This window comes from Rattus rattus, chromosome 13, assembly GCF_011064425.1.
Source record: "Rattus rattus isolate New Zealand chromosome 13, Rrattus_CSIRO_v1, whole genome shotgun sequence".
In the NCBI taxonomy this organism is placed as follows: domain Eukaryota; kingdom Metazoa; phylum Chordata; class Mammalia; order Rodentia; family Muridae; genus Rattus; species Rattus rattus.
In genome coordinates this window covers 3,971,031-3,988,080 of record NC_046166.1, presented here as the reverse complement: position 1 = coordinate 3,988,080, position 17,050 = coordinate 3,971,031, and the positions used below count along the sequence as shown (strand labels likewise).

At 43.1% G+C, this 17,050-nt stretch overlaps 1 protein-coding gene across 18 annotated transcripts in view; it reads right to left on the bottom strand.

Annotated features, from left to right (window-relative positions):
* Erc2 (ELKS/RAB6-interacting/CAST family member 2) overlaps nt 1-17,050 on the bottom strand; it is an 883,982-nt gene that overhangs the window by 239,261 nt on the left and 627,671 nt on the right. For 11 of the 18 annotated variants that reach the window (XR_004389747.1, XM_032918652.1, XM_032918651.1 and 8 more), the window contains one exon: nt 6,526-6,694. The exons of 1 other annotated variant lie outside the window; for it this stretch is intronic. Coding sequence is in view for 16 of the 17 variants with exons in the window: in XM_032918652.1 (XP_032774543.1) it covers nt 6,526-6,694 (169 nt within the window). In the remaining variant the exon portion in view is untranslated. The remainder of the gene's footprint in view (nt 1-6,525; nt 6,695-17,050) is intronic. 6 more of the 18 variants (XM_032918655.1, XM_032918661.1, XM_032918658.1 and 3 more) reach the window with 1 other exon arrangement.

Sequence of the window (17,050 nt, the reverse complement as noted above, 5' to 3'; positions counted from 1 at the left end):
CAGAGGTATATGCTTGTGAAGGAGCTGAAATGGGAGGAAACCAGAAGTTAGGTTGGCTCAAATGCCTCTTTTACCACACCGTGTCTAATATTGCATCTGCTTTTTTTAAAAAAAAAAGGCAAGAAGAAAGAGAAAGAGAAGGTTAATGCACGGCTCTCTTATTTCCAGAAACAACCCAATGTTAACACTCAAGAAGCATCATAAAGATGTTTGCATTGTCAGGCATAGTTGGAATTTCTGAACTCACTTCACATCACCTCTGGCTTTCCTGACAGCTGTTCAGGAGGAGTTAAGGTATTTCTCAGCAAATTGATTTATGAGACACTCACGAGTTGCCATGGATGGAATGGAGGGGTCCCTGACTAATGAGAATTCTCTGCTATGTCTGGGATCCAAATGACATTTCACTCAAGAAGGATCCAAAACACTGGAAGGAGTTGAAAGCAGAACAGGGTAAAGGGATTTGGAAAAGGGCTCAGATTAGCCACGCCTTTGAATGCTTTGGGCATGGGGCTAGGCCCCACCAAGGGTCTTATGATGCAGCAGGAAGGAGGAAGTACCATTGTGAGCGCTCTTGTAGAGCCCAGGATACTAGCGTAAGATTTAAGAGGTGATACATCCTCCACAGAGGATGTGATACCACCAACGTCCCACTCCTTCGAAAAGTGCCTCTGTGTTCCTCTCATTCCTCCACACAGTTAAGGGTTTGATAAAAGACTATTACAAGCCTGCACGTGTGCTGGGGTTGGAGGTAAACAGCAACCACGGAAGTTCACAAGGTCATCTTCTCTTTTAGAGATCACAAACTAGCAGGGCAAAGTTTCATCCATTACAAGGGTGAAGAAGTAGAGACACGCATAGTGCAATGGGACAAATTGGAGGATGTGATGCAGCTGAAAAGGTTCTAGAAGTCTTATGTGAAGTGACGTTGTGGTGATGTTGAATAAAAGAACAGGTAAAGAGAAGAGGGAAAGTGTTGCAGGCAGAAGGAACGGCATATCCAAGGCAGAGGGAACAACGGTCTCAGTTTATTTTTACCCTGATGTCGGGCAGAAGCAAGCAAAGGTTTCAGAAGTGAAGGCTGGAAGGTGGTGAGAACAATGAGACACCTTTAGGGAAGATGCTGTTCTGCACATTGATGCAAAGAATGGCTGGACCACGTACTTGCTATACGTCTAGGCCCAGACAACACCACCATAGAAGGAGGGAGCAGCAGTCAGACCGTAGGCATAGTACAGAGGTTCAGCCAAAGAGCCTTGCTCTAGCATCAGCTGAAAATCTGAGGAGATGGGAGAGACCGTCATGAGTCTTCTTTATTGTAGCTTTAATGAAAGTGCCGATGCTTCTAAATTCATAAGCCAACCCCTGGGAATCCTTGGAAGCTGCAACACTGGATGCATGTGGAGAGATCTGGCTCTGCTCTCGGGCTGGCGATATATTCTACTTCGTGATTATTGAGAATTTCTAGCCCAGAGCAGGTGTCTCTTAGCAGATCCTACACAGGCGTCCTGCGTAGCTCACTTCACCGCCCATGGCTTTCTCCATCCTTCTGTGGCCCATTGTTGCCCACTACTGTCTGCTCTGCCACACTTCAGCTCTGACAGCTCAACTCATTTTTAATCCCAGAAGCCTAGTGGCTTGCCCTCTGCTTCCAGAGTCAAATCCTGTCTAAGGGCTGTACCGGTGGCTGCCCCTTCCATATAACACTCCTGTCTCAGGGTCTGCAAGGACCCCCTCGACTTGCATTACCTTTTCTCAAGATTCCCTTTCCTTAGGAAATTCTCGCTTACTGTAATTTTAACTCCCTGACCCTAGTCTCCACCAATTCGCTGCTTTCCTGTTCTTCCCTACACTGCTGTGCATGTTATTTTGTTTGTACCCTGTAGTTAACAATTTTGTTGTTTACTGCCTTCATTCCATGAATAAAATTAAGTCCTATAAGGAAGGTATCTTCACTCAGTTTAGTTCCTAATTAATATTTCCAAATTGTCTAATACTCTAGACACAGTAGGGACTCGGTAAACACTTGCCAAGTCAAATATCTATAGGGTACCTGATTTCAGCATAGAAAACAAGCCCTTCTGTCCTTCATGAGCTGAGGTACTGGAATTGGCTTCCTTGGATGACATCCATTAACTGTAGACCCAATGGCCTGTGCGAGGTGAAGAGTACACTGGTTTGGGATGTCCTTACTTTAATCCCTAGAAGAGTTAAAGAAGGGCAGCCATACTGCAGTGTCCAGCCTAGCAGGAGCTAAGTCACAGCACTCCACCAGCCTTGGAGGCCATCTCTGCACTGCAGAGGGGGGTGCTATGACAGTGGTTAAACCAACTGGCCTCTTGGAATGTTGGCTTGATCAATTTCAACCCAAAAAAACAAAAGATGCTGCTGCCTTTCTCATCATGGTAGGAAAACAGATGAATTACCAGCAACTAGCGTAGAGACTGATGTGAGGAAGAGAAGCTGGGTGGCTACTGATGAGGAAAAACAACATAATAGGTGTGTGTGTGTGTGTGTGTCTGTGTTTATATTTGTGTGTATGTATGTATGAGTGTGTGTATGTATGTATGTGTATTTGTGTATGTGTGGGTATGTGTGTGTGTCTGTCCTGGGTGGCTACTGATGAGGTAAAACAACATAAGAGGTGTGTGTGTGTGTGTGTGTGTGTGTGTGTGTACATGTATGCATGTGTCTGTGTGTCTGTGTGTGTATGTGTGTATCTGTGTGTGTGTGTATATGTATGTGTGTATGTGTGTGTGTGTGTGTGTATATGTGTGTGTATGTGTGTGTATGTATGTGTATGTGTGTGTGTGTGTGTGTTGTGTGTTGGTGTGTGCATGTGTGCATGCACGAGTGCGCATGTATGTCATTTAGGATTGGACAGTGGAGAGACTTTCTGGAGAAGATACACTGACTAAGTTTGTATAACATAATTGGTATAACATTGTGTATCTCATGAACTAGAAAGCCGTACTAGCTGTTCAGACACAGAGGCGGCTGTCCCCATAATCTTTCTTTCTTCTCCAGCATCCTTGCCTCTGAGAGAGCTATGTTCTGCCCAGTCAGGCAAGAGCTGAAAAACAAGAGCGGTCTCAGGCTCATCTTCCCTGGCAGGTCTCTATCTTCAAAGGCTGCACCCATGAACCAAGCACAGTTAATGAGTATTATGGACTGTGACCGGGGTCTAGGGCGCTTGACATGTCTGCTTGATGTTCTCCAAATGCTTGAGAGTTAGGGGAAGGGGGCTAGAAAGGCTAGGTGCCGGTATCTGTCTCTCTCCACCACACTTCAAATGCATGTTCTCAGTGAGCTGTAATTCCCATCTCTGTGCAGGGCGACACTGAGGACTGGCAGTGATGGTAATTGGTTGTCTGCCAAAGCAACAGCAGAAGGGATAGATGGGGTATAGACATATAGCACTTGTATGTGCCAGGCCATGCAAGGCACTCTGCATACCTTGCACTTCAAGGTTTCAAATCTGTTTATTAGACTCATTGACGAAGAAACTGAAGATTGGGGAGAAGTCTACAGCCACTCAGATACCTTGTCCAGAGAAGGGATGCAAAGGAAGAAGTTCAAGCCAGTATACCTTTAGTAAAGTCTGCTTAAGACTGTGTGGCCTGAGCAACGTGCTTATCCTCTCTGGACATCATGCTCTCATCTCTAAGGGATCACCCCAGGCCTCAGTTACTGGGTTTTAGTGAGCGAATACATGCAAAGACCTTAGATCCATTCCTAGCCCATGGTAAGCTCACGGCTACTAGACACTACTTATGATGTAATCAAACTAACTAAGCCTAAGAACTCCATGCTGGTGTTGGTTTGATATGGGTATTTAAGCAACTACTTTGGATGTGGAAGGCATGGGAATGTCACCATTTCTAGAAATACCCACTTACTTGTCACCCAGGACTACTTCCTGCATGTGGCAGGGTATGTGTATTGGGGGAGTAGGCTTATATATAAGCCTGAGACATACTGCCAGCTGTGGGCCTTCGGGCTATATAATTCAATACTCTTGGACCTCCCCTTAAAAAGGGAGAAAACTCTGGCTCCTATGTACAGAACTGCTATGATGATAAGGGGAAAAATAAATCTCGGAAGGATCTTGAACACGAAGCCTATACCACAGCAAACACTCAACAGAGGGGAGATGGAATGGACTTTACACGTAAATTAGCAATGTTTTTAGAGTCATAATCACTTTCAACGAAGATACCTAAATGTGGGATTTTTTACCACTGTCTGGTAGGTAGGATGGAGGAAGAATTTCAAGACTAAATATATCACCAGGAGTCCCCTCTCCTCTGTTGCTTTCTCTTGATAAAAACCCTTCCAACTCTGCCTCAGTCTAGGCGGGAGACCAAGTCACACAGTAAGGATAGCCAAGCACCCTATATCTCCGAGATGAGCCTGTCTCAGAAAGAGGGCTCTGCACAGTTTCCCTCAGTTTTTACTGGCATCCGAGAATGCGTTTTTATGATGCTGATAAAGAAGAGCAGCTTGAAAACCTCTTACTTGACGAAGTAGAGGATGATAAAAAGTACCTAAGAGATAGAAAAAAAAAAAACAAGCCCCTATGATTGGTAGTAACATTTCGGGCCCTCACTGGCTTGTCAGCCTGACCAAGCTATTTGACCTTGAATGGTGGCCACTATATTTGGAACCATTAGGAAAAACAAAACATACAAAATAATACTGAGCATCATAAGATGATGCTGTCTTCTCTGGTTCCAGACTTCATGGCCACCAAATCCTAGAAATCTACACAAGAGGTGATGGTCAGGATAAGAGGTAATTCTTCTGCACACCCACCCCACAATGAGGTGTGTTTCCTTAGCAGCTGACTGACCTGAGACCTCTGGCCCATGTATGCATCGTAGCTGGACCCGTGGTACTTGGCCGTAAAATCTGGGCTGTAGCCAGCATCACAAGTGCACGGAATATTTGAGCACGGGGGCTGTTTCCTAGGCCTATAGACCTGTGGGAGAAAGCTACAATGGTTAGGTGCAGGAGGGGAAGATGCTAGGTACTCAGGGAAGGACTTGGGGGAAAGCAAAGGATGCTTATCTTGACTTTCTGCGCCCAAGTGATTGGAAAAAAAAACAGTGTAAAAGATGCACAGCCCCAAACAAAGAGGTCGGATATAAGCGGTTCCTGAGCCTGGGGCCGGTGAGAGCAAGGCATGCCATTCTGTGGAATGACCCAATGTCTGGCAGCAACTAAGACCCTCCCTCTGCAAGGAGAAAGTGCCCAGGCATGGCAGTGGTCTCTCTCTGTCTTTCAGCAAGGCAGTCCTACAGTAAATGGACTCAAGCTCACCGTGACTAAAGAAGGTCTTTTCCTTCCTGAGGAGGGGGAGAAGTGGCATTCTGTAGGGTTGGAAGGCTTATCCCCAGGTACTGTTCTCAGCACAGTTCACTGTGGTAATAAAGTGTCCGTCCCAGGACCCCAAACCAATGCAGACACCATGTGGTAACCATGTGCCATGGAACCTTTCAGGGCCACAGGTTCTAGTCGAGATGTGGTGGCCACCTCATCACCTTATGAGGCTGCACACCACTGAGCCGAATAGGTTTTATAAAGTAAGGTTGTGAATGAGTATTTTTGACCACTGCTTTACCAAAGTCCTCATCATACATAAAAGTGATTTCCCTACCTTCCACACATGTTGGGGAGAGAACATAGAAATAGGCAAGTTCTCTCTACCACTGAGCTACACCTTGGTCCTTTCCCAAGTTATATACGGAGAAGAAACAACATCTGTAGATTTTAGGGATGGTTTCCCAGTATTCCTCAGATATGATTATTTCTACCTAAGCTGCTTCCAGAAACCCCCTCCACAAAGCAAAGAGCTTTCTGTAAAAGTTGAAACCCCTTCCATTTCTCTAAGACAAGTAACCTGGCCTAGAGAGAAGGAAATAAAGAATAATGGGGGTCAAACGGCTGATTATAAATTAGAATGAATAATAGCAGACAGGTCTCCAAGCCTAGTCTAGTGGGACTAGAGTTGGGAGGTGCTCCTTCCCTGAAAGATTCTAGAGGAAACAGCTGAAGAGCAAAAGCTAGAAAAGGAGAGAGAGAGAGAGAGAGAGAGAGAGAGAGAGAGAGAGAGACTGACTGACTGACTTTTGGAAGTAGATGAAGGGAGTTTTCCCAGAGCCCAGAAAGTGAGCGAGATCGAAGGGAAAGATAGTCCCCAGAGTTCAATTAGGTGTTTCTAGGATTTAATTAGTAATGCAAGTCTACTGAAAGGAAGAGAGCTGAGGGCTATTTCTGCGAAGGTGATGCTAATATAAAAGAAAGGAAAGCGGTGCCAGTCACAGGCCACCCAAGCCCAGCCGCATGCACATCTACACGGAGAAGCAGGAACATGGTGTTTTAGCAACAGCGCGGGCTGTTTTTTTTTTTTTTTTTTTGCTCCTACCTTGTTGTAGCTGTGGGAGCCTGCAGAATGGACATGAGACAATGAAGGAGAGCAAACCCCAGGGAAAGCACCGAGGCCCCAGACCCAGCAAGACACACCTGGCGTGCAGGACGCCCCACCTGCTGCTTTAACTGATGCACCAGTCGGTCTTTCTCCCGCTTCAGTGCCATGACTTCCTCCTGCGTCTTTTTCTTCTTGGAGGCAGATAACTCCAGCAAGGCAATGTTTGCGTCCTTTTCACTGATGGCCGCAAGTAACGCTTCCTGTCTGGTAAGACAAAGATGATTGTGATATGGATTTTTTTTTATAAAGTGAAAAACAAAACCGAAAACACACCCTCAAATAACTGGCATCTGTAGTTCGGTTGAGCCACAGATTATTACGGAGAGGTGTGGGGAGGAACTATAAACAGAACCAAAGGTGCACCCGACTGCGTTCTCAGACGGACAAAGAGGCTGGGTCAGAATCGCTAAGACTGGCTCATTGTGTCATCCGAGAGGGTTCCTCCGAAGGCTTTAAACTCAGCTACAAATTAGAAATGGGAGGGCCTCAAGATAAACATCTACTCCTGACACAACTCTGTCCATCTACCAACCCGTTTATCATCTGCCAATACGGCTCTACGTCTCTAAGGCGCTCCAACAAAACTCAGCAGCAAATCATTATCGTGGGATTTGACACATGACATTATTCTTCTGATGTCAGGTAGAGATCGTTACAAGATTCTCCTCATTTTCAATTTATTTAGTGAATGTGACCCTTGTTTTCATTTCATAGGCATTGCCTGTGACACGCAGCTCCAGGTTTCAGTCCAATGTGTCTTCTGCAGAGAAGTTTCTCCAGTTACCATATCTCACAGCAATGTCCCCACCTGCCACCCTATATCCCCACTTGGATTCTGTCACATCATACTAATCTTCCCATGGAACCCTTTGCCACTCGACAGGAGTGTGTATATTCACTACATGTGATATCCTCTCAAACCGAAGGCCTCATTTATCCCTGTCAGTTCCAGCTTCTAGAAGGAGCTGTGGGTGATCAGAAACGTTCGTTCTATACTAGAAGTGGTCACTTTTTAACTTCTATAAACTTTGAAAACACAATTCACCTTCTTCTTTAAAATAAGGACCTAGGTAAAGGTCCTTGGGCCACAGGCCTGAAAACCTGAGCTCAGTTTTCTGGAACCCGGCTTCACAAAGTTGTCCTATAACTTCCATACATATATTGTGCCACACATGCTGCCCCAACGCCATCATGCATTCAAGGATGTGCATTACACATGTGTGCACATGTGCACACACACACAGAGAAACACTAGTAATAATATTAAATATGAAACGTTTCCCTCTGGGTTCATTTATGACCTCTGATTATTTGGAAGTCTCCAGTTGTTTCCTCCCATCTTTAGAGTCTATTTTTAGAAATGTACTTGTTACACATTGCATCCTAGTCTAGGACAATTTTTTTTTTGACAAGCAAATGGCTTTCTTGGGTGTGTTTCCTAGATTCCTTCTCTGTCCCTACCACATGGGACACTTATGTTTATTCCAGATGCTTGAGGACCTCATAGCTTCAGGGGAGCCTCACTATAAGGAATTTTGCATGCATATAAGTCTCAAGACTGAAACTTGGTCATGCACTTGGGCTGCAGTTTCTTATCCCTGTCATCAGAGTTGGCTTCTTCTAGATGTTTGGACAAGGCGGCCACTATTCCCCCAACCAATTTTCATGGCATGGATCTGTAGGATCTTTCTGGCCTCTACTAATGCCTGGCAGTGTAAGCTTCTGCCAGAGGCTCAGGCTGATGTCCATAAGAGTAGAACGTATCAGGAAATGTCTCCCCCTTTCAGATAAACACCGGTAGAGCTCACACTAGAAGCTTCACTAGGTAATATCGTGAGATGGCAGACCTGCTCATCTCTGCTATTGCATTTCCTCTAAGATACTGGGCTAAAGGCATTGTGTGGACTTCAAACAAGGGAGAGCCCCAATTCTCAGGTTTATATCCAAGTCTTTATCACTCATGGGCTTTTCATAAATACACTTCACTGAGAGCCGTGAATATTTTTAAGTTTTTGAATGGCTGAACCAAATTTCTGCATATGTGGAGGAAAACAGAAACACATTATTTAAACTTCCCATTCTTTTCCAGTGTTGGTCATTTTCCCTAATGTGCCTCGACACACCACAAAGGTCACCATAGCATTTTACTCTCTCCTCCTAAGCTGACATCAAAAATACTTTTTTCTATAGGTGTTATATAAATGATCACATTAAGGAAATCTTGAGGTAAATTGTGTTCTCTCCCTCTGGGTAACTCTTATCTCTTTACAATTATAGGGAACCATTTAGCATGCCGATAAAGGTCTTAGTGATGCATGCGAACATTTAAGTTGGCTGGGAAACTGGTCATCAGGAGGCTGTGTTTCTGTACATTGTAGAAGCAACAGTATCATCTTCTCTTCTGATAAATCCTTCCAAGATAGTCGTATAGCAATGAGCCTTGAAGGACATGGGTGGTCTCCCTCTGGGTCAAAGGGAACGTGTGCTTCCTATGCCATATCGTAGTGATGAGCAATGGGCCAGCATGCTATTACCTATTACAAAGTATTCAAGTTCCCTAAGATGAGAGTTGCTCTCCTGTGATACAAACAACTGTGCGAATGTGGCCATCTTGTCTCTGGGAGCAGTTATGACAGGGATAGATGCAGACACGCTAATGCTGACCTCTGTGTTATCAGCGGTAAAGTCATATATCGCTGTCCTGGCTAGTTTGTGAGTCAACTTGACAGAAGCTGGAGTTATCACAAAAAAGGAGCCTCAGTTGTGGAAATGCCTTCATGAGACCCAGCTGTAAGGCATTTTCTCAATTAGTGATCAAGGTGGGAGGACCCAGCCCATTGTGGGTGGTGCTGTCCCTGGGCTGGTGGTCTTGGGTTCTATAAGAAATCAAGCTGAGCAAGCCAGGGGAAGCAAGCCAGTAAGTAACATCCCTCCATGGCCTCTGCATCAGCTCCTGCTTCCTGACCTGCTTGAGTTCCAGTCCTGACTTCCTTTGGTGAAGAACAGCAATGTGGAAGTGTAAGCTGAATAAACCCTTCCCTCCCCAACTTGCTTCTTGGTCATGATGTTTATGTAGGAATAGAAACCCTGACTAAGACAGTCACTGACACAGAAGGCTCTTCTCATCTCTTGCAAGCATGACCGATGGGGGACTGCCTGCTACATGCCACTAGAGGCGGCCTCAAGCCCTCCATAGTTCTGGAGGTGGAAGTGAATATCCAACAGGATCCCGAACAGAGAAAGTGAGAGACATGGACTTACCTTTACCAGTTTTCTGTTTATGTCCTGCTATGTGGTTCCTTCCTTCCACAAACACCATCAGAATAAATGTTACACACTGTAAATACATCCTTGAACGCGCCAAGAAACAGCAGGTACCAGCTTTGTAGACATAAATGTTTTCAGCAAAGTGATTTCTGTCCTGTCTGTCACTCTCAGGCTTGGTGTTTGGATAGGGGCACAGAGTTTTCACATGTGCAAGTCTGGGACAATCTAGGTTGACTCCCACTTGAAAATGTCAAGAATCTCCTAACGAGGCTTCCTAAGTCTTCTTTTGCTCCCTTTGCCGATTTTCCTCTTCCAAAGGAAGTTTGATGTTTCACAGCTTTAATAATAATGCTTAAATGTTACCATAACCCAAACACTGAGCGTTTAAAACTTCCCTTCCCCATGAATCTATAATTCAGGGGATTCAAGGGTTTAACTTTTCCTTTTATAATACTATTAAAAGTAATAATAGTGATAGTGGTAATAACAACAACAACAACAACAATGTTATTATTATCATTATTATTGCCAGGAATTTTTTCTCCATCTTTATTAACTTGGGTGTTTCTTATTTACATTTCAATTGTTATTCCCTTTCCCGGTTTCTGGGTCAACATCCCCCAACCCCTTCCCCTCCCCTTCAATATGGGTGTTACCCTCCCCATCCTCCCACCATTACTGCCCTCCCCCAGAAAATCACGTTCACAGGGGGTTCAGTCTTTATTGCCAGGAATTTAACCAAAGTGTAATATATGCCTGGTAAGCACTCTACTACTGAGTCACAAATCTAGACCCAATAAATTAATTTTTAATTCTCACTTGAGTGTTAAAGAAAAATACAAATTAATTTCTAATACTTTATAGATGCTATGGCCAAATATAGCTCATAAAAAAACTTTTACAAAAATATTTTCAAGCCCACTCATCAACATTAATATTCATAAAAATAATCCATTTGGTCCTTCATTTTTGTTTATTTTGGTTGACCAATGTGTCTTATATATGTTTATACTGTACAATTATAAAACTCAGTAAAATTCATTTAATGAAGATCATATGCATTTTGAAACCCTCACGTAAATACTGACCAGAAAATAATATGATTCCCTTTAAAACATACTGATATTCATGGTAAATAATTGTAATCATTGCATTAAAGTTATCAGAAGATAACTGAAATATATAAAGATACCGAAGTACAGCATATCACCCGCCAGGGTATTTGGAAGGGTTAAGACTGTCTCCGGCTGCGTTTGTACAGTTAGCTATGAGAGGTGAAGGCTCGAGGTTGGCATAACCATCGCAATGCAGTTTATTCAAGCAGCTTCACAAAATGACCAGAGAGGGGGACTTCAAACACTTGTTCTACCGCCTACAGTATTTAAGTCACGAAGAGCCAACTTCTGTGCAGTTGTGGGTTTTCACTATCTTTGCTTCTCGAGCATCCTTTTTCATAGCGATACTGAATGTAGTTAGAAAAGATGAGCTTCATCTCGCCAGCTCCACAGCTTGTTATCTATGCTTTTATAGCTCCTGGGAGCCCACTTGCCAATCCGCCTCCACAGCGTACCTGCCCTCACTCACGCACTTCAATGAAACACGTGAAGCTCTGCTTGAAGAACATGGTTAACAATCTCTGCTTTTCTCACCATGCAGAGAAGTTTGGTCCAGTCACTTGAAAAGTTAAAACAACGTTCACAGTTCCAAGCAACCATTTTAAGGTGTCCAATTAAGAAGATTACCAGGTAACAAGACACTTGACAATAAACACAAAGGAAATTCCTCATTCTTTTAATAAATACATCGCCTCCTGAATCCAAGGCCCGACTTACTCTCCTTTAGAAACTGATTTCTGTCCCATCAAACAGAAATGTTGCTAGATCTTTACATCCCTCCCAGCATGCAATGGGACCTTTTTTTTTTTTACTCACATCCTTAGTCATTTAGTAGGGTTAAGTATATACTGGAAGCTTGCGTTATTATGTGTAGAACACTGCTAAACTTTAGTATACAGTTACTGGGGTAATCTGTCTGTGGACCGAAATATAGCTTAAAATATGAAAAGGAAGCCCAAATATGCTAGCAAAGAAGATAAGATAATGCAAAGAGAAATAAATCTACAGGGTCTGCTGTGCGCCAAGCTAAGGAAAGGGGAGCATAGACAGCATTTTATCAAAGTGCAGCCTAAACAAACGTCAAAGAGAATAACTTCTTTAACAAATATGGGCAACAATGGAGGGCAGCTAGGAGGAGTCCTGTGCCCCTCGTGCATTTAGGAGGGGTTAACAATGGGTAAAAGTATGCACAGGAACACACTTAATAACCCTAAACTGTCATTCAGTTTGCAGGAGGTAGTCAAGACACAGCTAATAAAACACTGGGGAAAAATGGTTTTAGCCACCCTGAAAAACATCCTCCCGAGAGCAGCAGAGGGCTGGAGGCTACCTTCCGCCGCCAGGGTAAATGTCTCCTTTTGTGTGTTGCCCACACAAACCCTTACCAGGAGAGCTTCCGGGTGTCAGACAGTATGCAGAGCTATGACACTTAGCACCGTCAGTTTAAAAGGGCACATTGTAAACATTTCTGTTTCACTCCCGGCTGCTCTCCTTCCCCTAATGATGATTCGAGCTTGGAGAAGGGATCTAAAATTAATTTTAAGAGTTACAAGTGAAGTAAGCCAATTAAAGACTGTTATAAATCGGGCTGGAACAGGAGCACGGACATATTTTTTTTTTTCCTTGTGGGCTCTTGTTTTAGTTAGCTGACCCATCTTTAGGAACACATTCAATTACAAAAGCAGATGCTTGAAAAAAAATGCATTCCATTAAGAAACGTTTGGATAATGACATATGAGGGTGGACCTACATTATGTATGGTGTTCAGCCCCAGGCAGTCATGTTCCAATCAGACTGTGGGAAAAAAAAATCCGCTCAATCAACTTTTCCCAGTTAATTGTTGTTTTCTTTCCCTTATGACCCTGAATCTTCAACCGTAAGTTCAGTAGGAGGTGACTTAAGACAGACGGTGACGAAAGATCTTGTTCAAAACAGCTTCTCTCTCACCCCGAGGTGAGTGCTGTGAGCACTGCTGGAGAGGGATGCTCCCTTGTTTCGGTTTTAAAGATAGCTTTTCAGACAGCAACTGGAGATAGAGGTGGTCTTTCATGTTAATTAATGCTTGCCCTGACTCTTGACACAATGCTATGTAAAAGCATAAGAGCTTTTGCCAAAAAAGTAAAGTAGCTCACTGGAAGTATGAGATACAAGGTGAGACATATTTTGAGTTTCATCAGGATCAAAGAATAGAGCAGATTTCTAAAGGCCAGGCTCTGGCAGGCCAGACTCTATAATGTGCTTTGCTCTGTCATTCACCTAAACCTGACTTTAAAAAATGGCATATTCCAATTACCAAGGATTCATTCTTTGAAATTTCATAGCATCGGATGGGAATTTCCTATAGCAGAGGCCGCAGGGTCTTGTGGGAGTTCTTTACTCTATGTAGTGGCCTCCACCTGAGTTCTACTTTAACGCGTGACCCATGAAAGCGGCTGGTCTACCTTGTTGGTTGCTTCCCGTGCAGCTGGACTGGAAGCTAGCTCTCAGACAGGGACACCTATGGCACTAAGATGTCAAATGCCAGTGAGATTAGCGTTACGTGCCAGAGGGATGTTGTGAATATGAAGCCTAAAGATTTCCCTGCCTGAATAAGGTTCAAGGCCAGAGGAAGTGGTATAGCAGGAAGTGCTAGCCCCACCCCAAATGATCCAGACAATTTCTATCCCTTTGATAAGCTGATAAAGAGGCAATGAAGAAGTGTAGGAGGGACTGTTGTCTACTTGTCTAAGTCTTGGCAGTGCCATATGACAGATTACTGTATGCTACATCCAAAAGCAAGTAACTGCGGCAGGGGAGAGGAGGGGAGGGCAGGGCAGGGGAGAGAAGGGGAAAGCAGGGGAGGCTAGGGGAAGGGAAGGCAAGGGAGAGAAGGGGAGAGAAGGGAAGGGGAGGGAAGGGCAGAGCCGGGCAGTGGAGGACAAGGGGAGGGCAGGAAAGGGAAGGAAGGAGAGGAAGGAGGGAAGGAGAAGGAAGGGAGGGCAGGAGAGGGTTGGGGAGCATTTCTTTGGAATACCTTATATTCTTTTTTTTTTTTTTTTTTTTTTTGGAGCTGGGACCGAACCCAGGGCCTTGGCGCTTCCTAGGCAAGCTCTACCACTGAGCTAAATCCTAACCCCGAATACCTTATATTCTTAAGACACTTAGCCTTGGGATGAAATATCACTGAGATCATTTAGAAGAGCTACAGATTCTTAGCGCTTGAGCACTATTTTTATAACTGGGCAATCATTGAATGTCTTTGGAACTTAGACCTAGTTGTAAATGAACCAAGAAGAATAACTATAAAAATTAATTCGAAATATATGACATAAAAAATAAAAACTAAACGTGATAACGCACACCAAGGCTTCTGTTTAGTTTCTGACATTACCACATGATAAATGCTCGCAACTGCTGTTACAGAACTCGGACACCACCAAGTGTAAAGATCTGAAAGTTTTGCGTTGTCGTATGCCAGACCCCTCTTTATATTAAATATATCTAAACACGTAATGAGTCTCTTCCTTTCAAGACAGTGTTTCAAAGAAACCTCTAAAATTGGTTTCTGTTAAGCAGAACATTTGACTTTCATGAGCTGACATCTGTTTCGCAAACAAACTTAAAGGAGAAAACAGATTCTGAGTGTAGAAAGGGCTCTGTGGACCACAGAGGGGTTGCATCTCAGAAAGCCAGGCCTGACGTGGGTAATAACTGTTCAATATCAGTCCAGCCAAAAGGCCACACAGAAGTGGGCAGGGTATGATTTTACTCAGCTTGAGGAATCGCGAAGTGGAAATGTGTTATGAAAGGTGACCCTTTAAAACTCAAGGTCAATTACACTGTCTAACCAATGTCAAACAATGCCAAGGCAACAACAAAATTCTTCCATTAAAAATATCTTTACCTTAGGTTGGTAAGCATGCGAGGCAGGGTGAGGGGAATGGACTTTCCTGGCCTTCCACAGTGTGCTTGATCATTTCTGTGAGGAGAAGGATGCTCGATTGGATTTACCTCCGCTAAGACTGCTCTATGTGAAACAACACCATGGTTACTGATGACCTGTAGTGAGAAATTTTATGTATTTGGACCTCCCTGTGGGCAAAGATTTGCTTGATGTCTACCTAAAAGAAATATATTATCTATCATGATTGGTTACTGGTAAGTGATTTGTCCAACAGATTGACCTTTGGTTTGGTACTCAGCAATTGTCAGAGAATACGTCCTTTGACTTCAAGACAGCCTATAGGGCACTTGCTCATTTGTTCTTTTTTTGGTAAGTATGTGTATACTTGTGTATGTATAAAATCATCTGAAGATGATGGACTCTTATTTCCTTATGCTATGCATTTAGAACTATTCATTTATTAGTTTTTATGGGAAGCAACAAAATAGACTCTTGTAACTAACTAGGTATTTCCATTTTTAAAATTCAGATCTACTTTTCTTTCTAATGTGTATGTATACACTGTGTGTGTGTGTGTGTGTGTGTGTGTGTGTGTGTGTGTGTGTGTGTGTGTGTGTGTGCTGGTGGAGGACAGGGAAGGGTGTGGGATCCCCTAGTGCTTGAGTTACAGGCAGTTGTAAGCTACCCGATGTGGTGCTGGGAACTGAGCTATGGTCCTCTAGAAGAGCAGTAAGTACTCTTAATCACTGAGCATGTCTCCATCCCTGATAATTCACTTTTTAATGTATTATTTGTAGTAAATAAAACCTCCTTTGTTTATGTTCCATGGATTTCACTACTATCATAAGTAAAATAATGAAAAAACAAAACCAATTGTCATTTTACAGCTGTGAGAAGGCAAGGTGCAGGAAAAGGGAGTAGTACACTGTTGAATTTTGTTATTACAGCGTCAGAGGCAAACAAGATTAAGGTTCTATGGGGTGGATCTTTGTAGCTAAAATGATATAAAATTTAGTGTCCTGTAAGCATTTTATTTAACATGCTTTTGATCCACGGGAGACAAAAAGGCAAATGTTAAGAGAGGGGAAGGAAACAGTTGTCACATTTGTGTACTGTGAGTGGAGGTGGTGGCCAGGCAAAAATCAGGGTGCAAGAAGGGCTAAGAAGATATAATGACTGTTGGAATAGAGGCTGAAAGGGATACCTACCAACTGAAAGGTGTGCTCTTGTGCTGTGCACGCTACGGATTGGCTCATAATTAGATTAATCTAGGGAACGTTTTTCCTTGGGAAGTCAATGCTTTTAAGACATCCTTGTCAAAGATGTAATTGCTCACGTGGTGTCTACGTTACTTTGAGAAGTCTAGATTTTAGCTCTGCCATCTCGTGGCCATTGCAATAAATACTGACATTTATTGTCATCCTGGCCCCACCCAAGTAGCTTCAAGCCTAACACTTATATTATTAAAAATTACCAAAAGGCTTCATTTTTTTTTAAAAAGAAAAGGACATTGCCACAGATGTGATTCATTTTGAATTCTAATTCAAATGTTTCTGCCAACATTTTTCTTTTGATGAAAATAAATATAGATTCAAAAGTTTATCAATTATCAATGTATTGATATCAGATTAGGCCTGTATCAGTCTTTTTGTATGCTTTTATTGGCTTTATTTTAGAAGGAGGTCACTTAGTGGACACAATGTTGGTTCAGCATTTATATACTTGCCATGGAGTTGTTAAAAGACCATCCATAATAAAACAGATTGAATACCAAGAGAAAATGCTTTTCTGAAAATTATTTATAGGCTGAATGACTGAGCTCTCTCTCTCTCTCTCTCTCTCTCTCTCTCTCTCTCTCTCACACACACACACACACACACACACACACACACACACACTTGAACATTGTGAGTAAAAGAAACAAGATTGTATGTATAATGGTCCTTACTCAAACTGAAGAAAACCTGCTCAGATGCTACCATGAAGACACAAGGCGCCCATCTGATGCCGGTTCACTACCATTTGCTGTGTGTGTCAACATGAGAGAAAAATAGAGCACACAAGGGTTTTCTGGTGAGATTTTGCTAATACTTTTGTAGCCTTAATCTATACAGGGGAGGACTAGCTTTTCAATGGCCAAAAATGAATCTCAGAGCCCAGCTCGAGAGGCAGGAATTATGCTTCTGCCTACATATACCTTAAGTTTTAAGATGCTAAGCAATGGATAAAGAAATATCAGTAACAAGAAATTGTAAAAATCAGCCTGCAAACCCAGAAAAAAAAAAGGAAAGTTTT